At 30.2% G+C, this 27,465-nt stretch overlaps 1 protein-coding gene across 2 annotated transcripts in view; it reads left to right on the top strand.

The window, feature by feature from the left end:
- The first annotated feature begins 10,161 nt into the window (after nucleotides 1-10,161).
- LOC107450033 (protein pangolin, isoforms A/H/I/S) overlaps nucleotides 10,162-27,465 on the top strand; it is a 155,015-nt gene continuing 137,711 nt past the window's right edge. The window contains exon 1 of one of the 2 annotated variants that reach the window (XM_021144539.4): nucleotides 10,162-10,723. In XM_021144539.4, coding sequence (XP_021000198.1) covers nucleotides 10,574-10,723 — 150 coding nt within the window. In that variant the 5' untranslated portion in view covers nucleotides 10,162-10,573. The remainder of the gene's footprint in view (nucleotides 10,724-27,465) is intronic. The other variant, XM_021144540.4, reaches the window with a different exon arrangement.

The following is a 27,465-nucleotide window of genomic DNA, read 5'->3' as shown; positions in this document are numbered from 1 at the left end:
TCGATTCTTCTTCAACTTGTTGGAGGTTTGTGGCGCCCGCCGGACATCGCGAAAAAAGAAGAAAAAAAATTACCTGGAGCAAGAATTGGCGGAATAGCCCTTTTTGTGTTGATCTTTATATAAAGAAATATTTTAACACTAAAATTAATGTACCCTATCACTAACCTGTTTTGATGTACAATTTATTCGTATCTTTATTGAATGGTAACATATTTCATTTCATTTATTCGTTCATTAAGTTGTTCATGAAATATCTTAAAAAATAGTGTACATGTTTATAGTTTACAGCCCAGGAATTTTTTTCTTGTCATCTTTTTCAAAAAAGATAAGAACTAATAACTGAAGTATTTTATTTTTGGCACATATTACGAAGTCACAAAGCCATTCGGGTTACACAAATTATATAAATATTTGTATTTTTCTCGGAAATTATGAATTAAGAATAGAAAAAAAAAATACTTTCTTCATCACAACTAAGTGATGCACAAACGTACCATCCGCGAGAAATGGGTGGATTTATTTACCAATTTTTAAATATTTTAAAGACTGCATAAATCTGTTTTGTAATCCTTGAAAATAAGAAAGCGAAAAACTTGAAATGGAAAAAAGCAGTTTAGAATTTTAAATGCCTAACAAATTATTAAAAAAAAAAAAAAATAGTAACTTCAATAATTTACATAACTAGTCTCTAATATGAGCACAATTTTTTTCTATGTTTGAAGTTTTTCTTTGATTCACAATAAATACTTGATGTAGTTCTGAGAAAGAAAATTCTAATCTGGATTGTTTGTTACTTAGAAGGATGGAAATAGGCGAAAAACTCACTCATCCTGGAAATATAAAAATGTGTGGTTAGGGGATATGAGTTGGGAAGAAAGTTGCAAGTCACCATAAGTTGATAAATCTTATATTGAATAAAATCACGGAGGAAAGACTTATTAGGAATAAAATATGTAGTATATTAAAAAAAGAAATGATAAGAGTAAGAAATAGAGTATTATCAAGAACTATTGAATTTTTTTAAAATTTTCTGTACAGCAATTTTTTTAAAAAAAATTAGTATAGGTAACTACAATAATTTTACAGTTTAAATTTCCAGTTTATAAGTAACTTTTTCTTTTTGCAGTTCTGAAGCTTTTTTTTCTTCCCTGGAGTGGTGGTAGCCCAGTGGTTAAAGAATCGGACTCGGTCTGAAAGGCCGGGTTCGACTCTCGACTCCGCTAAGAGCCACCGAGTAAACGCGATATACCTTCCAGCAAAATCTGTGGAATCAAAAGTCTGTGGACGGTTGCTGAACACTACCATGGATACAGGGAGCTGGAGAAAATTTCCTTCTTCTTCAGATCTATGTCTAAACTGAGGAAGTAGAATCACAAAAATTGTGATGGCCTACACTTTGTTTTGCTGCAAAATGATGCTTTCGGTTTAATTTATTTTTTGTCTGAATGTGCAAATTTATTAAGAATATATGGATTTATATTAATAGATATACACTTGTCCACTCATTTGAAAATAACATTTAAGATTTGAAGGGGGGGGGGGGAATTAACGCATCGCATCATAAACTGAAATTCTAGTATCGCCTTCCGCCTACCATTCTGTACGTAGTAGAGAAGTGGAGACACTTAGTATTCACTCGAGCTTCGTATTCACACTTAGTATTCATTCGAGAGAATTTTAAAAACCTTGTTAGAAATTTATTTTTAAATTGTCAAAAAAACAGTAGGATGTGGAGAGAAACCGATTGCAGCTTTGAAGTCAGCTAGATCCGTTCAGAAATCTCATAAAACGGAAAACAAATTTTCGTTATATGTTATTTAAAGATATGAGTACACTGGTATATTAGATCTTACAATGCCCATCAAACGCTTTGTAATATGGAGGTATAGTGGGTTCGAATTCACCCGAGAGACATCTTCATTTTGTGTTTCTTTAGCTTGTGCGAATGTTATTCAAATGAACAAGGGTCTCATGCAAGATACCATATAATAATCTTCAAGTATTATATTATCATACACAATGACATCACAAACTGTGACCTGCGTAAAAAATTATAAATGGAACTACGTTTGTCAAATAGGATCGACAGATTTAATGACACTATACTGAAATTTTATATTTTACGAAAAACAGGTCTCTTCGTTTGTATACAACAGGAATTTAAATTTTTTGTAAGCATAAAAAATTCAAATTCTTTTGATAAAAAAAAAACACGCAAGCTTTGCGGAAACCGATTTTAATCGGAGAATTTTTTTTAAAAATAAATACAAATTGGAAATTATATAAAAATTAATACAGTTATAATAAGTTGATTTTAAATAGATCATTAGATTTAATAATAATCATGGTAGCATTTACATAATGTCATTCAAGACACTCATAAATCTGTTTACACAGCCAAGAAAAACGAGATAAGGGATATTTAGGTAAAATATGACAATGACTAAGTTGATTTTGAAAAAAAAAAAAAATATTTAATAATAATCTTCGGGAATTGCTTATAATACTAAAATAATTCTCTTGAAATTATCCTAATCTTCTAGACATATAAGAAAATAAAGAATTTGTGTGTGTTTGCATACCGGTTTGTGGGCAAACCGTAAGGTCTAAAAATACGACATTCAACATGAAAGCTAAATAAGTGTAAACAAATTACGAAGTCCTATTTTTAATGATTTATTATATTTCTAATTCGGAGGTTCAGTTTTATCAAATATTTTAAAGACATCATCCGCTCTCTTACATCTCTGATAAAAATAAGTTGTTTATCGCGCACTCTGTAATACTTAATTATTTTTGATTCTCTATGGATGCCAGGTTATCTTAATGATCGTGTAAGTATAAGCGGACTATGTCACTAAGTTAAAATTCCTAAGGATTTTCGGATTGAAGCCAATAAAAATTAATTTTGGTATAGTTACTAATTGAAGTAAAATAATAAGCAATATACTAAAGAGCATAATTAATGGGGAAAAAATGTATTTATTCGTCATTGGGGAACTGTAAAAAGTCATCACAGTATTACTTACTGACACCAATGATACTTAATTTTGGTATTAGGCGCTACGGCATCACGGTAATAGGTGCAGTTTTAATAAGTACCAAATATATATATTCTTATGCTGAAGCAAAGTACTTTATGAGTCATTTTAGTGCCGATTAGAGCTGCACCCATACTGTCCGTTGTTGTGATAGATTTTTTACGCCCGTTAAAGATGTAAGTACGGGAGAAAGTAATTAGCTGAATAATCATTCTTCATAGAGGGTTAAAAAAATTAGAAAATAATCAATAAATCAGTTCTGAATAGCCCTGAGATGCACGGAAATACCGTATAGCGCAAATGCGTGTTAGTTCCATCAATAAGTGCCTCCACGATGGTAAAATGTCTCCCAATACTTGATTCTGGAGTTCGCTTGTTTTCTGGATCGGGTTCAAAATTATAAGGCTAAGGAATTGAACATTGATAGTCGTCAACTCAAAATTGGGTCGGCTATTCAACGACGGCTCTAATAAATATCTGATAGAATGAAAAATAAGAAGAAGAAATGTAATTCCGGTTCATTACTGATGAACTTGTGAAAAATTATTAAACATTCAAGAACGAGTGATTAAACCTTAAACAAAATCGTTTATAATTTTGTTTATAACAATGTCTATTGTTAAAATTAATGTGAAAAAATCCTTTTTCAATTATTTTCCCGAACTGAATATTTAAAATTCTTTTAAAAATTTTCGGATAGGGGACTAAAATTGCTCCTCGTTGTCGATGATCAAATTTCAGAACCCTAGCGCCAACGGTCTTGGAGTTAAGTTATAAGAGATTCAAAATATCCTTCCGCGAGAAGAACAGACAAAATGCTACAACAAAATATACAAAAAGTTTTTTTTAAAAAATGCTCTTAATTTTCGTTAGCCTCTCAGAAAAAAATACCAAAATTTTAAAATTTAATAACTCCGAAACTAATGTAACATTTTAAAAATGGTCAAAAGCTTTTTTTTTATTTAATTATTTATTTCATCATCAGTTATAAGAGTAAACGGCTACAAAAAAAAGGGGAGTTAGTTTTTCTTTATATCGAAAAAAATATAAAACATTAAATTTCTTCAAAAATCAATTGAAGTGAAACATGTTGCACGTTTTCAAACATAGCTTTACGTGGCTGCAGATAAATAAATAAATAATCATAATAATAATTCCCCTGCTAATAGTTTGGGATAAACTAAATCAGCAAAAAGGAAGAAAAAATTTTTTTAAAAAATCTTTCAACTCTTTCGATGAGTGTGCAAATTATCATACGGTTTCATTCAATAGTTTTTTTTTTTTTTTTTTTTTTAAGTTATGACAGAAACAATTTGGGCCAAATTTTTCTGAAACAGTGAAACAGTGGGGAGGGCGGTAATAATTTCTTTTTTTTTTTCTTCGTTGAATCTCCTGGCACATGAAATGACTCTTTTTTGCGAATACTGTAAGATTCACATTAATTATTCACAGTTATTTGTAGCCAGCGCGCCTTCAGTAGTCATTCTTAAAATGACGCAAAACAAACATCAGTCGGAAGAAAAGCCACAGTATTGTGAAAATAAAAAGTGTTTATGATCGATTTTTTTTCCATTTTAAAAAATTAAGTCTAAGCTGCATTATCTGGGTTAATATAAATTTGCAATAATAGAAAATTATTCATTGATTTCGATCATTTTTATCTAGGGGGGAAAATTTTGTCATTTTAGGATTATTTTTTTTAAAAATCTTAATAACTTTGAAAAGCTCAGCTAAAAACGCTTAGCAAAAGAAGTAAATAAAAATGGACTAACAGTGTGCCCTCACACATAAAACCACCTTCATTTTGTACCGCAAATGGACACAAAGTGAACCAATAGGAACAAAACATGAATATTAATCTAGTGTATGTATAAATACAAGAGTGACTCCCTTTCTTTCCCTCCTGGTTAGCAAAAAATTTCGAATGTGTAAAGAATAGGTGAAAAAAAGAGTCCCACTGAAATAGAACTAAATTTCTGTTAATATATCCACCATTGATAAATACGATGTTGCGTACCATTGACCAATGACAGCAGCTCCAATAGTATCGTAGACTGCAATGACGGCATCATTTCATTCTGTTACTGACCTTAGATACATATTCTTACTGAGGATACCGTTTCCCTGGTGATTGAGATAAGGGATAGAAGCAGACCATCCAAAAACAATGTCCGTAAGATTTTGAAACAAAAATTTAGGCATTGTTCTGCTGTAAAATGCAACATGGGTGAGATCACCTCTGCAATGAGCACTCAATGGGTTTCTGGAATTTTTGGTGTTCAGTTGCCTTAGTGTGACTTGGAGAAAAGTTTACCAGTCTTTCCCCACATTAGGAAAACTCCACTTTATTGTAAGAAAAAAAGAAACCCGCCTTGTTTCTCATACCATTGCAATCAACTGTTTAGACCATCCAAATTATTTCGTTTTTATTCACCGTTGTTGGTGGATAGCTGTCAACATGTAGCTTTCTTTGTTCAGTTACTTTAGAACATGTCTTCATGAACATGAACAGTTGTGAAATGGTTTCGTTAAATCTATCTGATGAACTCCATTCCAAATGACAGGCATCTCAACACTCTTAGGACAAAAAATTAGGAAAAATGGGTAAAATTTTTGTTGAAATGGGGTTCAAAGTTTATCGAAGCAGAGTTGATCCATATGGAACGAATATACATTTTTTATAATCCTTATACTAATCTGAAATATTAAAAATAAAATGCACTCAATCAAATTTTTATTATTATAATAAAGGTTTTTTCAGCAAGTATGCTAGATGAAATACTACAAAATATGTCTTAAGTAATTAACATAGATTTTTATTTTCAATAATTTTTTTTCAGTAATACTACTTCTACAAAAATGATAAGAACAAAAATTATGCTCATTAAGCTTGATGAAATTACACATATATTTATATATATACTGTGATATTTTTTGAGGGAATATAAATTTCAAGTTACTGTCTACGCTTCTTTGGGGGGGGGGAGAAACGAGGAAAAGAGGAGAAAAAAACAAAATTGTGATCGCCGCAAGGATATCACAGGTTAACAGGTACCCCAATCAGACACGATATACCCATTAGAATCCATCATACCAAGTCATTGTCTTAAAAATTTATGTTTACCCATTTCATGAAAAAATTTAAGTTTTGAATATTCTAAATAATTTTAATTAGCAAATGCTTATACTTTTAAAACAAATTATTTCCTAAAAAACAAAGCATTTGACATAAAACCTGAAATCGAAATGGTTAAGCCTAAACGTGTGCTAGTATTGGGGATAACGTTAAGGCCTGTTTACACGGTCCAATTTCCTGAATCCGAGAAATTGGACGGATTTCTCTGTCCAAGAAATTGGATGATTCGTTGACACTATCCAAGTTCTTGAATGTCGCTGATTCGTCGAAAGAAAAACTTACGCATGCGCATTGTTCATATTCAACATTTTAAAATAATACTTACATAAGTTTAAAATTACTAAATAAATTCAAATAAAATCATAATAACACAAATAAACCTCAACAGATCAATTTATTTAGACTAAAATATATGAAAACCCACAACAAAATGACATAATTTGCTGCCAGCTTGTTGACGTCACAAAACCTAAGACGCTGATTGGTTAAGGGAGAAAAAACTTGGATGGAAAGTAGAACATGCTCTACTATCGTCCAAGAAGTTGGACCAAGTTCTTGGATGTTTGTTTACACGATCCAAGCTCAAAGCAAAACAAGTTTCCATCAATATCAATCAATCTCTGTCCAAGAAATTGGATCGTCTAAACAGGCCTTTATCTACTAGTATATCACCAAACTTTAAGCTCCTAACTCAACTCAAATTTGCTTAGCTTATAGCTCTCATTGATTTGCAAATAATCGATCTTTAACTTAGTGCTATAAGTGAGTGATAGCGTCCGAGGCGAAACTTACGTGCAGGCTGAACTAAGGCTCCTGTACTACGACAGCTGAGCCAAAGGCTGAGCTATCCGCCATGTTGGAGCAAATAAGTTCGCAGGTTACGTTATGTAAGTATTAGCGTGAGAGTTTGAAGGCTATTTGGATACCTTAAAATTATTGATATGGGTGGTTGTGCGGCGGTAAATTGTACAAACAGTTCAAAAAAAGGCTTTCGAATGTTCAGATTTTCTTCAAATTTGAAAAGAAAGAAGAAATGGATAATAAATTGCAGCAGATAAATGGCAGCGTGGAAGTGGAGCTCGCTTATATGAGGTATATACTCATTTATTTATAACTTATTAGACTTGTTTACTTATATATGTAGTATATAAACGATATTAAGTAGTTAGAATTTGTTTTTAAATTCTTGTTTTCGTCTATTTTTTTCAACAAAAAAATAATAATAATAAGTGAATAACTTTCAGGGATACTTGAATTGTACAGTTTTAACTATGTACCAAGCATAGGAATTTCATATTGAAAAATAACATTTATTAAGTATATATTTATTTAAAATATGACTTTTAAACTACATTTATTGATTATTTTTTAACAATTTTAAGTGTTTATGTGTAGTAAAGCGAATAAATAAAGGCAAGTGATTGGCTAAATAAGTATTCGCAAAACTTATTTCAGAATCGCCAAGTTTTGTATTCACTTTTAATTATTTATTTTTGTTAAAAACAAATATTTACCTGCTTTTTATTGTATTCCTTTTTATTTCGCTAAGATCAAGTAGTTACTTTCGTTATCATTTAATTTTTTTTTCTTTTTAGTTATTTATCGTAATATATCGCCATCGCCTATGGTTCAAATGATTTGTTTACATTTATCATCAGAAATCTATTTAATATGTAATCTTTCATGTATTTTTGGATCTATCAATGTTTTTTTTTCTTTGAAATTCTTGTGTTAAATTTCTGAAATAATTAATTTCCACGTTGGAAAATTTCATGGGAGTATGTTTAAAAATTGCAAACTTTAAATTTTTTAAATGTGATTTTAAAGTATGGAAATAAAAAGAAAAGTATTCTAAATATTTTTGCAGGTTCATTTTGAAGAATCTCAACTAGAAATAAATGAAGTAGAAAATGAGATGATAGAAAGGGCAGCTCATAAAAATTGTTTTAGTTCACAGAAAAAAAACAAAAATTTCATAAATAAATGTTATGGAAATGTGTTTTGAAATAAGATGTTTATTTAAATAAATTATTTAAAAATTTATCATGCGTCGTTTCTTCCCCTCCCCATAAAACTCTAGTTTCTATTTGTCCCATTAATTTTATTTAGATAATAAGAATGGCTAAAACTCTTAACTCGTCTTGTCCTTTTATGTTTTAAAGAAAATTCAATGTCTCAATTAAAAAAACTAATTTCTAATTGATTTTTGATCTTGAAACAAAATTTATTACTTCTCATGATTGTAGACATTTACATTTAGAATATTGCATTATAAAGTTAATTATTTTGATTATAAAAACACTTAAAAATATTAAAGGTCAAAAGATGTTTTTTCTATTTTAATTTGGTTAAAAAAAATCTGAAAAGAAATTGAAAAAACCCAGATCTAACAGAAATATAAAATTTAGTGCCAAATTTACTTTGAAATTATTTGTTAATTTTTTTTTTGTAATTGGCATGTATCACATGCACAGTTGTTTACTTAAAACTTTTAACCGGTCATAAAATTTGCGGCGAACTTGTATAAGCATAAAGACAATATTAATCTATGCACGCTTTTCCTTACTGATTATCCTATAGTTGAGGTTAACGTCGTTTGTTCGTGATAAGTTGCCAAATCTCTTCATTATTGGAAGAAAAGCCTTTGCTCCGAAATGGATGATAAGTCAGCCTCTCTAATTCAGGGTCTCTAGGTGGAACTATCATAACAGTAAAAAATAAATTATTTTTGATAAAGTTGAAATTTTTTTTGAGAGAAATGAGTAAAATACGGTTCTTTTCGATGACGGGAGGACTTTTGCAAAAAATGTGGACCATTTGGAAGGCTTGAAACTATTTATTTGCAGAACAAGTCTCTAAAAAGGAATGTCATTAGAATGAGCCGTGATGGTTCAGGAGCGTTTGCCTTCCAATGAGGCGAATCGGGATCGAATCTCAATCGATACAAATTCCGCATCCGGCTTGCACCGACCACAGTGCTGACGTTAAATATCCTCAGTGGTAGACGGATCATGGATTAGAGTCCCCTTTCCGTCTGGTTAACAGTGGGAGGTTCTCGTGGTCTTCCTCTCCATGTAGCGCAAATGCGGGTTAGTTCCATTAGAAAAACCTCCACGAAGGCAAATTTCTCCCCGATACTTGATCCAGGAGTTCCATTGTCTTCTGGATTGGGTTCAAAATGACCAGGCTACGGAGTTGAACCTGAGTAGTCGCAAACCCATAAAATTGGGTCTGCTGTTCAATGACGGTTACAAAATAAAATAAAATGGATTAAATCTAATAAAAACTGCTGTTTCTCCAAAATTCAGTAACATTGCACAAAAAAAAAAGTCTTTTACAAAAACAAGCTTAAAATTTAGAATTTCTTCGATTGTAAGAATGTTGATCTTTTTTTTTTTAAATATTACGATGAAAGGGCACATTTTTCTAGTATCCTCCTTATTTTTTAAGTCACCCATGAAGCAAAGTAAGGTATTCAATTTTTTTCTAGATAAATTTTAAGGTATGACCTCAAATTTTATTTACTAATATTAATTTTTAAATTTAAATATTAACCCTTTAACTTCTCGTCACTAAAAAAAAATTTAGGCATGCTGTTTATTTTTAATAACTAAGACGGATTATAGTTCTTTTTTATTGAAAACAGGGTCTGGAATTCACAATGCTTAAGAATTTTTTATATTTTTTTAAAGTGTAGGGCTGCATGGATTGGGTGCGTAGTCCCTGCTTGAACACGAGGAGAATTGTAAGAATAATAATTTTAGAAGTAATGAACATTTGATGAATCTGTTTGTGGAGAGTCCCGTCAAAAACAGTGGCTTCTCTGCACAAATAACGTTTTACACTCTTCATCTCAGGTCACGACATCCGAACTGTTCACGAGATAGAAGTGACTGACTGACAGACGGTTAGAAGATTCCGCGAATTTGGCGTCTTGGCGATCGGAAACAATCCACAAAATTAAGATTTTCTCCATCTTTATCCGCGCAACCACGGCAACCTCATCCTCTATCCCTGATTGGATGAGAGAAGCCGGGACGTCTGGCGATTCGCCGGCAAAGTTGGTGGCTGAAGCATTCGATGCTCGGAATCTCTGAAGTGTAGGGGGAGAAACGGAGGAAAACGAATCGAACATCGACGTTCGCGCCGTTTTTGTGTTTTGTGATCATCATCATACCCTCTCAGTCCAATTGTTTTTCATTATTTCTTCTCTGTCGGGATTGTACGCTGTAAAAAAAATGATGCCAAGAAGATGGGTACCTAAAAAGACGAGATGAAGTTTTAGTGTCTATAAGTGTTTATCCGAGACAGTGTGTTTGTTTTGTGTTTTTTTTTCCTTCACTCACATCGTACAGGGCATTAATTTTATGTTTATAAAGTGTTGTGTGTGAGGACCATGCCGCACGGGGGCGAACCCAGAGCCGGAGAGGACCTGTTCCCATCGGATGAAATAAAAGTGTTTAAAGAAGAAGGAGATGAGGATGAGCATCAGTCCTCCGAAAATTTGACAGAAGTGAAAACTAGTCTTGTGACTGAAGGGGAAGAGGTAAGGGGTCTATTTTTAAACTCTTACTTGTCTCCGGCAGTTGTGAAATTTCTAGTAAATAAACAGTCCCCCCCCCACCTCAAGGTTGGCGACACCAGCTATCCAAACAAACATGCCAAGGATAGTCCTACTTCAATGCAGGGTTTATCCTTAGCACCTCGTAAAGAAGACTGTAATTGCTCTCTGAATAAACAAAAAGCATTTTTCAAACGACATAAATTGCGCAGCTGTGCTAATATACTTCAAATGAACCCTTATGTCAACAACCACTTTTTCTTTATTTAATTAGATGGAGGACACTCCATATTATTACATTGTTAGAAATTTTGAACCCTTCAAATTTACTAATACCTTAACGAGGTGGTAAGCTGAACCCTATTTTCCCCCTTTTCATAGTAAAGCTGTGGTAGTATGGTTCAATCTGAACGAAAACGGGTTCGACTTGACACTTAAGTAAGGTTCCAGTAGTATGTTTAAAGGTGCAAAACCGTTAAAGGTGGTCTTAAGACGTACCCGATTTTCTGAGAGTCCATTAATATTGTCTTATCAATAGCTACATTTTTAAATGTTAACTCCCGGAATTTAAAAAGGATATCTTTTGGTAGAACAATCAAAGCAATGTGCCTAGCCGGTTGTTTTCCTAAGGGTTAAATACCATCGTTGCTTTATTTATTTATTTTCGAACTTGTTTGAATTAAATGTTACGAATTTATAGCTCTTCCTTTATATACTCTTCTTAATTGACTTCATTAAGTCATAAGTGATCGGTATTAATTTATATATATGTTGGTTTTATATTTCCATTTTATATTCATATCTTAATTTATCGTCAATTGTGTCTTATTCGTATGAATTCCATTAAAGTGTTAGCCTGCCATGTGATGAATGGAACGGGAATTCGATTTAAGAATTCAAAGTGGTGTGAATATTAATTTAAGCTAGAAAAAATCATTCTCTGATGTATTTAAGACTATTTAATTGTGTTGCTTTGCTTAACATCCAATAAATAATAATGTAAGCCGTTTAGGTACACTGATAGAAATTTTGAAGCGTTGATACAATATTGTAGAAACCTGTTGCAATCTTAATAGGGTGATTGATACCCTATTAATATTGCATCCATTTTTTTTTATGCGTTATTTCTTGTGATTTAAGGAGTTATTATTAACACTACTTGTTTAGATTTGAATTCTTATGACTTACTTGTATTTTATAGTTCAATATTATTATCATTATTATTATTACTAATTTCTAAACCTGGAATAATTTGTATGAAAATTACGTCAAAAATGCATGAGTGTTGTCCTTTTTTTCCTACAAAAGGTTTAGATCATTTGTGTTAAAACAAGAAATTTCGATGGTTAATTTTTTTCCTAAGTCTATAAATAAAAAGATTAAAAACTACTTAATCAATGGTGGTGGCCAGAAATAAGTTGATAAAATCTTTATAACAGTTCTTGCTTTTCTTCTCAAAACCTTTGCAAACTCTATTTTTTTGTGATAAAGTCAATTTATACTTTCATTAATTTATTTTATACGCAAAATATGACTTGTAAAGCATGACTAATTATGCAGAAAGAAATACCAGAACTTTTCTCCCCACATCCTTAGAATCTGTCAATAACTAATATATTTCACTTTTATACATTTTCGTCTGACAATGTTGCTTAATTTGTTAACAAATAAACGTGCTAAGAAGAAAATTATATAGTAAGAGAGTTACGCAAAAATAGTTCATTAAAAATGTAAACAATATCATTATAATTGAACTTGTTTATTTTTTAATATAATAATGAACAAATTTTGATTAATATAAAATTCATATATTTTTGTGATGAATTTGCTATTAAAATGTAAATTATTCAAGTTCTTAAAATACAAAGCAAACCATTCAATATAGTTAAATCAGAACCTCCACTCTCAGAAAAATCGGTCCTACGTTGAACCATAATATCGGTATACCTAATAGGGTGCATATTTGAAGTTTTGTAGAGCGTTATCAGAGGAAAGTATTGTTAAAGCAGCTCCAAAATATTAACCGTGTTCTTAAAAAAATTATAAATTAAAGTGTTCTTAAAATTTCTACGCAAAAGAAAAATTTAAAAAAAAAAAAATTAAAATCGCTGAATAATGTTTCCTGCTCAAGTAGCAGCAGCAGCAGCAGCGCGTAAAGTAATATTTTAAATAGGATACTTTTACTTCAGATTATATTTTTTGGTTTTAATGTCTTAAATTATTTGTTTGGTTCATGCTCATTCATCTTGACTTTTTCATTTCAAGTGTGTGTTATGTTTGTGGAATTAATCTATATACACCTTGTGTTTTGATTGTAGTGCTAACACAAAGCAGTCTTTTACAATAAAACCCCCTAAAAGAGCAAATTAAGCCTATTTTTATTGTAGGTTGCTGTTTTTATTTTGTATAGCAATTCCTTCCATGCATAGTATTAAAACATCTACACTGTTAGAAATTAAGGAGTTATTAGAATAAAAAATCGTTCAAATTTTCTGTAGCCCTTTCTATGGTGCTGAAGTAACTCAAATCATCATACTTCTTAAACTTAAACACACAACATTTTGATTCAACTTTGAATGGAAATATTATTCAATTTAGCATTTCATTAAAGTGGCAATAATTTTGCACCGTAACAAAAAGTCTTTTAACTTCATTGTATATATAGTTGATTATTTCTTTCTTTTTTTTTTTTGCTGACTTCGATTTTTTTTAAAAATTTATTGTTTCGTTTTTTACTAATGATAAATTACCTTATTGAAATGTCTTTTAATCAGTGAACATTTTTACATACCAATTTATTACTTTTACACGCGTTGAAAAAATAACTTATCAAGTTTCGTGATTTCACCATTCATTATCATTCTCATCCTATCTTTCTTGATAGACCATTATTTTACCTAAAAATATTTTTTGTTTGAAGAATTGAAAATAATTATCAGCATTGGGGATTTAGGAGTGTTTTTTCTTCTAAATGATTATTTTATTTTCCTAGAATTCATTTAAATAAACTATTTTTAATTAAATATAACATAAAATATTAAATATAGTTATATTAAATATAATATAATATTAAATATAAACTATTTATAATTAAATAACCTTTGAATTCAGGTTTGATTAGAATAATTGGATATCAAGTTAGAGAGCGAAAATTATCGTTTTGATTTACTTTATCTTTATAATATTGTAATATAATAACTAATATTGTAATATTTCAGCCAAGAAAATATTTGAAAATAACTGTTTGTAGACCATTAACACATGCTACCAATCTATAAACGTAATCATATTTGCTGCCTGTAATCAATTGTTTTTTTTTTCTTTTATATTTAAAAAAAATTTTTACGGTGAATTATATTATGTCTGTACTAAGAATGTATGCTTGTTACAGTTTTATGAAGTATAAATTAAATCAGATTTCCGCTCCAGTTTAACAATAGTTAGTTACGTTCAATGATCGAAGGCATAGTTCAAGTGGGTACCCTATTAAAGTTGTGGCAAATTTCAATGCTGTCATGATTTAATAAGCTTTAAAATTTCTAACGGTGAATATTTATTTTATTATTTTAAATGTTGATAAAAATAAATTAAAATTAGAAATAAATCTTACTTAATTCCTTCAGTACTTAAATGCTGTAAGCAAATTACTTGTATTAAAAAGCTGGCGATGAAGGAAGAGGAAATGCTATTTCAAGATTTATTCTAGTAGAATTACAGATAAAATGTACAAGAAAGTGATTTTAAATTTCTGGGTAAACATTTAGATACAATAGTTAACTTATTCTTGATGAATTATACATAAAATGATCACGAAAGTATTTTAAGCCACGAGAAAAACATTTACATGCAATATTTAAAGTTTTTTTTTTAATTTCATTTGTAAATCTTTGTAGTGGAATTTAAATCTTTATGCAGATACATAAAAAGTTTTCTGAATAAAGATTTAAAGTGACATTCAATAGATGTAACAGTTAAGGGTTTATTATTATTGATTTATTCTAAGGAATCGCACGTAAAACGTACAAAAAAATTCTTTTAAATTTTGGAAATTTATTGGATGCAATATAGTTAAAGGAGGAGTTCATTTTATCTTATAGGGGTGCCACCTCTATGTATTATCCAGAATCTATCTAAAACAAATCTTTGAACAATCTGTGCAGGAGGTAAGATTATTCCTATTTGAGTTCCTGGAAGTAGACCAAACACCCCTTTTCGATCATAAATTTTTTCTGCGCGTCAGTTCTTCTTTACTATTTACCCCCCTCAAAGTCCAACCCCCGCCTTGAGAAATGGATTTGTGAGAGGGCTGCTGGCCTTTCTCCATCAACCCATGAGCTTCCCCACTGATTTACTGGAAACGGGGGGGATGACACTACGACCCAGTAGGTAGTCTAAGAGGAGGATTGTATTCTTTTGGACCCTGTTTAGAATCTTGTGGTTTTTGGAATGGAATTTGTTTTTAGAATTTGCGATTGGGAATTAGTTGCAGTGATTTTTTTTTCACGCCCATGCAGTTTTTTTTTCTTCAAGTGTCGTTAGTAATGTCTTTCTTCCCATATTCCTCTTCGAACTTTATTACAGTATACTTGATGTTAGGTTATCTATTTATAATTGATAGCTGAATTAAGCTAAACTATATGAATAAAACGCGCATAATGGCACAAAACAGTCATACTTTTATTTCGATTCTATAAACAATAACCTATATCTGTGTCAAATCACGGAATCATTCTGTGCTATGACACACTTTCCTTCGCTCATTCTGTGTTTCGACTCTGAAAGTTATTCTGATACTAATATATCCGTTACTGTAATATGCTATTTCTGTTTCTATGCCATTTTTGCGCTTTATTTATGTTTATTATGCTTTTCATGAGTGGCACATAATATACCTTTTCTTCATTTCAATTGATTGCTCTTTGCAGCTTTAAGCAATATTCAGAGTGGAATCTTCATTTCAATTGATTTATTTCACTTATAAACTTCAAGCGAGATTCAGAGGAGAATCTTTATTTCAATTGATTGCATTTTGCTTCTTCAAGCAGTATTCAGAGGGGAATTGTCACCAGAAACTTGATCATTTTATTTATATTTTTTCTTCTTCCAGTCCTATGCATATATATATACTCCCGTTAAAGATAGAATATGATGGACCCTCAAACCACCATCGTCCGAGAAATGTCGATAATATCATAGTCTGTTGGGTGTACATTTTAAACAGTAGTTAGTTAAAAAATGTCATTATTTCTAGCCTGACCAGCAAATGTCGTTTTTCAGCATGAAGCCATAATAAATGTGGCATAAATCAAAAATTGTAATCATAATTTCTTTAGTTAATCCCTGTCATCAGTGCATTTAAATTTCGGTTTTTCATAGTAATGTATTCATTAACTGTAGGTTGAAACAAAACGAACGCATTTAATCTGAATGTGGGGTGTCAACGAATAAATTGCGAACATTTTAAAACGGGTGGCACACAGAATGTTTTAGAAAATGAAAAAATGCATGAAACTAGTTCCTAGTGTATACAGTAACGTTTTAAAAAAAGGAAAATTGTAGATTTAAATATGCTATGTTCAGCTGTATAACATAATTTTCTTTTTTTTTAACTAAACCATTTTATAAAGTTTTTAAATAGATAGAACGTCTTATATTATGCTTTCTCAATTTAAGAACTACATCATTCAATCTTAGATTTTCGTTGATTTTTTTTGAAGATTAAAAAGTGCTTTTTCAAAACGTAAAAAGTCTGAGCACTTTTTTAAATAAATTTTTAAACGCAAATATTAACCGAAATAGTGACAAGTTCAAAAGAATCGAAATATATCAGTATATAGTAAATATCTTAATGAATTTTAATTTTTTTAGCTCGTTTTCTGAGATTTTTTTTTTTTTAACTCTTGATTCTCTCAAAACCCTAAGTCTTCAATATAATTTGAGATTCTGTTTTTATTTCTGTGTAGCTTCAACTGTAGAATATAAGATATATAATTAATGAATTAACTATATATAATTAACGAAAAGAGGCATCATTTTTAATTTTAGGAAATTGATTTATCAGAAGATAAGAACAATCTCCACGTAAAATACTACATAATTTAATTATAATTGAGTGATAAAAAACATTTTGATACATCTTTATGTGTGTAGAGGTAGTTCTTAACGTAATATGAACCCAAGAAAACAATAGAGCAATCAAGTTGACGCGCAGCAGATAATTTGTTGTGTTGTAAATAAAGTTACAAGGGAGCTACTCCAAGTGCCACTATAGCTAATTACGATGAATTTCAGATACTGGTGGTTCTCTATTTTGTTCTTTTTATAAAAGTCTGTTTTCAGAATAAATAGAAAGAATTTCGGTATATTAATTCAAACGTATTCGCTGAACTAAAGATTCAATGTCGTGGAGTTTTGGTATTAGTAAACTAAAAAGGGATATGGTGAATATCTTCCAAATCTCAGCGACCAAAACACGTGTCTTTATTTTATGTTTAAAAGCAGAACTTTTTCTCCTCGCTTAAATATTATTGTACAACCTCTAATATGTTTAATTTTTCACTTCATGATATGAAAAAACTATGCATCTTCAAAAAATCTTAATAGAGATCGTCACGATACAACGATACATTGTTGTGAAGCTTGTGCACATTACTACGAAGATAAAATTTACTGTCAATTATGTCTTTGTTTATGGAAAGAGTTAGAAAAGTTATTTTTGTCACCATTTATATTTACTGCTTTCTGTTTCCTTCGCTAATCAGTTATAATGTATTCATTCTCACCTTCTTCAGTAGTGATTTAATAGATTTCAGCAGTATTTTTGCCCTTGCTTAAATATTAATGTACAGCCTCTAATATGTTTATTTCTTTGCTTCAATTCAGTAATAAAATTGCATAATAAAACAAAAATCTAAAATATTAATGAAAGTTATAGCGAAACACTTGTACATTGGGGTGGCAATGAAGATACAATATACTTAATGTTCTCAACCCTTGGACCCTCTCTAGTTAATCAGAAGATGTAGAGCCCTCCCTCTATCATTTTTTAATAGCCTTAAATAACTATTGTTTCATTTGATTGAACCTTTAAGTAAAGCCTTGCCAGGAGTTGAAATTATAAGAATTACTAAAAAATCAAATCGTTTGATTCGAGCTTTCGAATGTTCCTCACTGGATAAATAATTCGTAACTATTTATTTTATTCATCCCTGGGAATTCCTTCAAATAGGATAAACTATTTTTATGAATATGCTAATTTTCACACATCACGCTTTAGGTCTTGTATAACATTTATTTTTTCAAAAGTGTTTTTTATCATTCAGTTTTGTATAATATTTATTCCTATGCTGCGCTATATCTTAATATCCATCGTTGATAAAACAAATTGAATTAAAAAATATTCGTGTTATGTAAAAATTCTTTTGCATAACACGAATTCTATAAATAATTATCTCTTATTCTAAATTTTAAAAAAAACGAACAAAAGGAGTCTTTTTTTGTCGTTAAGTAAACTAGGCGTCAAATCTTGTTTAATACAATGAAGCACCGTTTATACTTTATTACACCGTATATACATTTATGCGACGTTTGTTTCATTTGCTGTCTTAATTCATTTTTAATCTCTGCCATTTTGAAGTAGTTCGTGTGTACGATGGATAAAAATTATTATTATAGATTTCCCACCCCCCTACCTTTTTGTTTGTTTGGTTGGTTGTTTAAATACATAAATATTTGACCTAGAGTAGAGAAACAATTTTTACTTATAGGTATAACTAACTGCTTGTAAGAGTCGTAAGCGTTTGTAGAGTCTTGATGTACATTAAAGGTATGATTTTTTCAACGTATTTAACAAATGTTTTGTTTTCAATTTGAATTGCTACTATCTATACGAATAATAGTAAATTAACAACGCCCTTAAGTTAATATTAATCTTACGATGGACTTCTGTGTGTTTTACTCCCGTTCCTCTAAACACTGCTTTACTCTTGTATTTCATAGTTATTTCTGAACACAAAAATGCATCTCCAATATTTGTGCTTCACATTAGTATTGAGTATGATTGATAAAAGTAATGTGAGCCCCCTACAATCTTAAAACCGATAAGATATTTACCTTCAAAAATAATTGACTTTTTATACTTGAATTAAACCTCCTTTCATAACAGTTATACTTCATAATGTAGAGTTCATATCAGAAGATGTTTCAAGTGTTTTATCTTTTGTATGCCTCTCTGTTGACTGATCGAATCTTTATCGTTACGACATTGTTAAGTATTTCATTAAGAGAGAATTATTGAAATCAATTTTTAAGTCATTTCGTGAGTGTGTGTATAGAAGTTAAAATTATTGAGAAAACATGAAAAATAGTATAATAAAAATTAATGAATAGAGGAGAAAAAATTATTAAAATAAAATATATTTAAAAACATTTTTAAAAAAATATTTGTTTAAAAAAATTAAAAAGCCGGAAGACAAAATAATGAAAAGGCATGATTTCGTCATCAGTTCTCACGATTACATCGGTCAAAAAAGGGTGCTTTCTAATATTGTATTAATGTAGTCAAAGTAAAATATATCAATATAGTAGTGTGAGGAGCATCCCAAAAAATACGAAACGAAAATAGAACATCTCAAGTAAAAAATATACGAAATGAAACATTTCAAGTAAAAAACAGAAAATAAAATGCAAGAAAAATACGGAATAAAATGCAACCTGTAATCTATAAAGTGAATAGCGAAATTCCGAAATCCTCGCACATTCCGGAATCTTTATAAACGTACTATAAATGAACTATATTTTTACGTGAAGTTTTATTTTGAAGTGGTAGAAAAATACATTGATAATTTTTCCCCACATAAGGTTGTGTTTACAGGCATATTTATTCCGCATTCCTTTAGGTTTGTTCGATCTTTTAAAACAAAATAAATGGAAAGTAAATGCTTAGCTAAATAAAATAGTAATAAACAGATTAAAACCTATTACTAAAATATTGACATCGTATGGTTCAGCTTTATCAAGTCAAGTTTCATTTTCAAACGCTGCATCAAAGAACAGATCTTTATTAATTGACTTGATTTCAGTCACTTGGAAAACAGCATGAAAAGAACATAAATAAATGCTCAGCATTGTTTAATAATTATAGTTGACTGAAAATTTGATTAACATTTTGATTAGGAATATTTCAAATATATTTCGAACAAAAAGAATATTTAATGAAGAGATCTTAAAACAGAGGCTCCCATTCGATGAGAAATTTAAAAGAGTTTATTGAATGAACTGAATTCTATATTGCTGACTCCGTGAAGTTCTCTATTGCTGACTCCGTGTCATTATTTTCGATTCTGAATATTTCATTAATTATCTGAATAATTTCACTTTTCAAGATGACTGTCATCGTAAGAAATGATTTCGAATGTATTAGTTTAAATGAGGTCATATAACCCCTTGGAATAACAGCATTGTTGGAAAATTTAAATATTTCACTAACACGAAAATTCTCGTTTAATCTACTCTCAGTTTCGTTGCTTTTAAAAAAAACAACTGGTTATTAGTCTGAACAGAAGCTCTAATTATTTCTCTTTTTATTGTATTTTCTCTGCTTTTTAAATGGAGGGAAAATAAATGTGTGCTAAGTAGATAACATAGATTATAACATTAATTTTAAAATTATGTACGGGAGTTAAATTATAGTTAAGGAAAAAGTTGTTTTCGCACGTAAGAAAAGGCACAGGACATATAAATTACGCTGAATTGAAAACCTTATCTTATTTCATTCTGTAAATAGGGTGGGGAAATGCAATTCTGATTTGTTTTAAGTGATGAAACACAAACAACTACAAGTAAATAAAAAAAAAATGATTATGACTTTAAATAAATGATTAATTATACTTTTTATTAATTTTAATAGTTATTATTTAATTAAAATTATTATTAATTAATAATGTTTTTTTTTTTAATTTTTTTTTCCTTTAACATGCAAACAATTGAATTTTCTAATTTGAATTAATTAAATACACTCATTATTTATTTAACTTGAAAGACTAGATTAATGTCTGTTTAGTCTTTTTTAAAAAATGCCAAATCTGGTAATGGTCCACAACTGTCAAATCTTGTAGCTTTTCCATCATTCTAATATTTGAACCATAAAGTTATTTATTTTCTCAAACGTGATAACTATATAATGTGTTTTAGTATTTTCGTCATTTACAAGCTCTACATTGTGGGAAAAAAAACACAATTGCGTTCTGATCAATTATAGTAGATGGTTCCAAGAATTGTAGTGTGAGTTGCTGTTTTCCTTTGCAGAACATTAAAACCATTAAGCATCTATTTTCTCAAGGGTGATAATTATTTAAGGAATTTCAACTAACGGGTTGTTACGTGAGTTTAACATTATTTTTAAATATTTGGGTTCACATAAAATTGTAAAAATAGTTGCAATATTTAAAGATGTTATGCTCTTTTTAATCCTTATAATCTTACTATTAGAGAGCACTCCTGAAAATTAAAGAAAATTGAATCTGCCTGCTTCAAAAGTTTTTAAATCTATAAATACATTAACTTATTGTATAAAAATATAATGACATAACTATATGCTTGAATATGTAAGAGCTAGAAATTATTTTTTTCTACCAGCTTTATAAGTTTCTATTTCCTTTTAAAATGTTTCATTCAAACTATTTATTAAAATAAAACTTATTTTCAGTAAATCCAATTTGACGTTTACATTGCGTTAGATTCGTTTGTTTGAAATAAAATAATATTATCAACATACATATGATAGATATTTGCTGTATATACAATGGTGGTGAAAAGTGTGGACATTTTTTGAAGGTTTCATGTTTTTCAACTTTGTGTGCTTGTAGAATATATTATTTTTCACTTAAATACAAACGTTTATATATCAAATTGAAGGTAATTTAATGTAAAATTTAATAATAAATACAGTATTACAATATCTGTATTACAAAAAAAGTTATGCAACTAATAGTAAGATCTATCTTACACAATCAATGCTTAGTAGGATAACCCTTATTTTTTAAGACAGCTTCACAGCGTCTTTTCATCGAGTGAACTAGTTTTTGCAGTTCATCTTTCTTAATCACATGGTGCCAAGAATCAATTATAGCTTCAATAAGTTGTCTTTTATTGGATGGACGTTTTTTTTTTTGTACAATAATTTTCAAACGTCGCCACAAATTTTCAATTGGATTGAGATCAGGGCTGTTTTCCGGCCATGATAATATATCCATGCCTTTATTTTGAAACCATGCTTTGCATACTTTTGCTGTGGGGCATGGAGCTGAATCCTGCTGAAAAATAAATGGTGCGTTCTTGAGGAAGAGATCCCTGTTGGAAGGTATCAATTTTGGTTTCAGAACAGTTTCGATGTATTTTTTGGCATTCAGGATGCCATCAATCAATCACTTGAATTCGGCCCACGCCATCTGCAGACATACATGCCCAAATCATGACATTTGTTGGTTTTTTTGTAGTTGCTTCAATGCAATCAGGATGAAGTGCTTCACCTACTCTACGTCTCACGTATTTTCTACCATCGCTACCAAAGAGCGATATTTTGCTCTCATCGCTCCAGATTACTTGCTTCCATTGATTTTCTGACCATTTAATATGCTCTTGTGCCCACTTAACTCGTTTCGGTCAGAAAATCAATAGAAGTAAGTAAAAAAACAATAAAAAGCTGTTTAATTGGAGTATTATTTTAAATAGGGTTAAATAGGTCGTAAATCGTTTTGCCTCAAAATTTTGTTAAAGCTCTCAATAAAAAAAGGTTAGCTGTTGTTGCGCAAATAACTATAAACACTGAAAACTTATGAATTTAAAAAATAAATTCTCTTAAGTAGTTAAATTTCTGTCTTCAAGACAGACTATTAAATCTGTTGACTCCTAGCTATAATGTTAAGAAAACTTCCATATTTTTAGTTTCTATAAGAAATATGATAAGATGAAATTTTAAATTTTCTTCAACTTACCATTTTCTAAAGAAGAATACTCATTCCTTTACCAAAAAGTCACTTTATGTAGTGTCACTGTATTTCCTCAACGCATGCTTAAATAACCAACATCATTATTAAAGTTATTCTATTTATTTAAAAAGGAAACTAAAAAAAAAATTAAATGGAGAACTGGTTTAAAAATAAACTGGCAAAGCTGTTGACCTCTCTTGTTACTGTATAGAAAAACTACATATTTTTACTTTCTATAAAAAATATGTTAACTAAAATGAGTTTTTTCATTTTGCTCAACTTGTAATTTCCTGCTAAATAATCCTAATTGGTTCACCAAAAAGCCACTTATGCGTCACAATCCATTTATCAACAAAAATGTTAATTCAGAATTAAATGGAAAATATTTTTTATAGATTGCCATTTATAAAATATGCGCATAAAATTGTACTACTATTTATACTCTATTTTATGCGAGATACTTTTTTAGAGTCATGAAATAAGTCAAGGCAAGATATATTTTAGATTATGAATCACAGAATACTGTTAGTTATAGCAAATAATATATCATCGAACAATGGATAGCAATTAGTGTAGCAGATTATTGCTTTTTCTTGTTAACAAATGCAGATTTTTCATATGCCTTTATATTTAGAGACAACACCCTTTACGTTTATTAAAAATAAATCGGACTAAATTATACCATTTTTTTTAGCATTTGTTTGCTTTTAATTTTAAAGCAATCAACATTTTTATTTAATCATTTTCAACCTACTTTAAATTTAATTCGATTCATATAATTATGTGCCACAAGTTAACGCATTCTCATATTTGTCTTTTTTTCCTTCTCCGGTTTTGCAAGAAAGAAATTATTTCCAAAGTGGAAATGAAATACATTCCTAGACTCACTTTCTTTCATGATGTTATCTAGATTTGCTATCGAAGAAGATGTTATCAAATTGAATTCTTGGCTGAATTTGGCGATTCTAAAAATTCCAATTTATGATACGGAAATAAGCCTCAGTCAAAGGAAATGAGAACCATATGAGTAGGACAACTTGATTGATTAAAGAGGGTCTCTGTTTGTACAAATTGGGCAACTCAGTTTGCTTTCCTCTCGCATCATCCGGAAATAGGTGACAATCTTAAATGATTTTAATAGTCAATCAATGAGGATCAACGAGACGTTTGACGTTTTGTTGTAGTCCTTCGGCGTAAATGAGGATTCTTTAGTCAAATGTTTGCCTTATAAATTGCAGAATCGTATATCAAAAGATATCCTTTACTATTGCAATAAATGTATTCCACACGCATTGTTATAATTTTCATTTTAAAATGATGGTATTCTGTCCATCCAATCAACCGTAAAGTTGACGCTAGAGAGCATTTTTTACCTTTACGGTTTTCAAACCTTTTACAACTAGCATGGTTCCAAAACCGAAAAAAAGAAATGGGTATTGGAGCAAGATTTTTTTGTTAGGTTTAGGCATTGGAGTTAGGTTGGGGTTGAGTTGTGTAAACAGTGGAATGTGGTTTATATAGTTAATCTGATTGCTTCACTTATACTAAGAGATAGGAAATGCTAGATTTTTTTGTGTTCAGCAGCTTTAGGGTGCTGCCATCTAGGCGTGGATAAGAGTATCGTATTCTAATAGTCAAGGGTCATAAATTGGAGAGTGCAGGAAACTCTTCATGTGTACTATTCGTGTGGTGAAATGAATGGATGAAATAGTGTGGTTTCAACGCTGAGACTTGAACCCCCGATCTCTCGGTCAGATTAGTCCTCACGGCTATAATATGTACCCATCTGCACGAAACTAAGTGGCTTCATTGGATGAACTTTGTTGGTGTGCTAAAATTCTGGTTGTTTAACCGTATTAGGTGAAAGTAGTTAGTAAACGGTTTTTTTTCTTCACAGTTTACAGTTTGAATATCATCTTATTTATGGTTATTTGACTGTTTTGTTTGAATATGGTAAAATAACAATTAAATAAATTGTTATTTACCCATTTTATCCGAGAAATTTCTAAAGAGTGCAGAAATCGGTAGTGGAATTGATTTTTTTTCCCATTATGATTTTATATTTAAGGGGAATTTCCTCTTCTTTGCCCCCAATATAAAATAATTGTTGACGTGGTCATACTGAATAGAATATTTTAGTATCCTATTAATGTATTGATCTTTGTACTTGTTCGACGCCAAATACGGTGTAACGCGGTGCAACGGTGTATAAATACTTTTTCATTCAACATAAATGATAGAACGAGCGCGCTTAATGAACAATTATGAGAGATCGCAATTCTCATAAGTATTACTGAATTCTGTAGTTGGGAGATTTTATCTTCCTTTATTTCTGTTTTGCATTTGAGTTGGATGAATGAATGTTATTACCATGTTTTTCTAAAGCAGATTATAAATATCTAAAATTTTTTACTCATTCTTTTTTTAATAGTCGACTTTCGATTATTAAATCTAAATTGACACATTTTTCGATATTTCTGACTACATTAGTCTTATATTTATCTTTTTCTTATTTTATTTACACTAATAATTTCAAACTCAGTTTTCCGGTGGAGAAAATAGCTGTTCACAAAATTTGTAATAAAGCTTCACATATTTGTACCACGTTAGAGAACAGTTTTTCATTCCTTCTTTTAAATCCAGAAAGAAATTTCTTGGTGCTTTACTTGACTGTCGCAGAAAATTTAAACTATATTTAGTTTAAAGATAAACGACTCTTTCCTCAACACAAAATCACATAAATATTTCTAGAATAACTAATGACCAATTGATATAGTTAATCATGATCAGTTATCGGATCGGGCAATTAATTAATTATTAAATTATCGAAACAATAACCTCACAGAAATACCATTGCATGACGAATCATTAAGCAGAAGCATAAGATAGTTGAAGACACAGCAAGTAATCAATTGAAATCCTTAATGCATTTTTACAATTGGAAGAAAGTGAAGTGATAATGTCTAACCGTGTGATTTAAATCAGATTTATTTGAATATCTGTAGGGGACCCATCTGATTGGCTTCTGAATCGACACTTGCCGCCATGACGTCACTTGCAGTTATCTAACGTGGAATAATTCTGTGGCATAATGCGAGCACTGATGTTAATGTTCAATGTAAATTGATTATAATCGGCTAAAAGAAGTTCTCTAAGTCAAATATCATAGGACAGGGCCGAAAATCGCCATCAGTAAATCAATGTCAAGTCGTAACCATAACTGTTTCAGAAATTTCCCAACATTTTTAAAATGAAGCGTTGATTGTTCTCACCAAAGAAATCTTGTAAGACAGTAATGCTAATTTCGTCTTTCAAGTGTGTCTTGAGAGAGTCAAAGAGTAGGGAGGTGGGGGGACCCAATATTTGTTGAGGTTAGAAGACAGCAACAAGTTCTGGAACTGAACGTAGATCTTTCCAAACATTAATTTCGGCTAATTTGTATCCAGACATTTAATGACAGCCGCGAAGGGGTGGGCAGTGATTATCCCAACTTGGCTTCCAGGCAGAATATATCTTCACCCTTGTAGGGCTTTTCTTAATTTTTTACAACTATCTCACGTGTTCACAAGGGAAGGAATCACTTAAATGGGCGGAGACATCTTGCGTAATATAAAGGTCTGCGAGAAAGAAAAAAATATATTTTAAATCATTGAGGTAATCTCATTGAGGGCAGAAAAAGTTATGGATACGTTGGATGATTATATTTTTGTTAGTCCTGTATTCAGTGATGGGATATTCAAATTGGATATGAATTTGAATTTTAAATGTCTCATTCATTCTCCATAGTTGACGGTCCTAAATAGGATAAATGATGTATCAGGTTATTTCTGCCGAAGTGTAATAAATTTTAAATTATTAGGTCACGTCAAAAATGTTAGAAATACAGAAGTGAGGAGTTATTGATCTCAGATTGTCATCAATATTTCGTATTAAAATGGATATGTATCGTCTTTCATAGATAGGTGCTGTGTTAACGGCATTCAAAAAATTAAATGAAGCTAAGTAACTTTTCTTTCTTTTTCAAAGGACAGAAAAATAATGGAGAAATGAAAAGCGATCTTTTTTCTAATACAAGAGAATTTTAATGTGCCTTCAAACAACTGAAATCGATGCTTGTTTTCAAATAATATTTATATTGCTTCGATGCTATTTATTGAAACGGGTTGGTTTGAAAACAGTAGAGTTTTCGTGAATTTTAATTAAATCAACTATGATTTCTATTTTATGTTGAGGTTTATCTGTATTTTCCAAGTAATAATAGGAAATGACTAAAAATCTCTGAAGAATTTGTTTCAAAGCTTTTATTTATACTATTACTATTGGTTTAAATCTGAAAGTGTAATAAGTATAAACAATTAAAACACGTGTTTTTCAACGGTTAAAAAAAGAAGAAACTTAAATTTCTGGGAGAAAGATAAGTCATGGTTAGTAAGTTGTATAAAACTTTATTACGTCAGCACTCTTTCCTAAAATTTTCTTAAATCTGTTTATTATTTAATGGATAGGAATAATGAAAACATTTTTTAAACCTTGAACGAATCTTAAAAATATACAAATGTGAAAATTATAACGAATATTCATAATTAATTTAAACAGTTTGTTCATGTAAAGAACTTCCCCTAGCTATTCGTCTGGAGCAGTGGTGGTGACTATGGCAACGAGGTTTAACTATTTAAGTAGGGGTGTTGGGTCATCATTTAAAACAGGTTTTGGCTCGAGTCAGCGAGAGAAGGGGAATCA

Source organism: Parasteatoda tepidariorum, chromosome 1 (assembly GCF_982258835.1).
Source record: "Parasteatoda tepidariorum strain Cologne lab strain chromosome 1, Ptep-v5.0, whole genome shotgun sequence".
In the NCBI taxonomy this organism is placed as follows: domain Eukaryota; kingdom Metazoa; phylum Arthropoda; class Arachnida; order Araneae; family Theridiidae; genus Parasteatoda; species Parasteatoda tepidariorum.
This window is presented reverse-complemented; position numbering and strand designations above follow the sequence as displayed.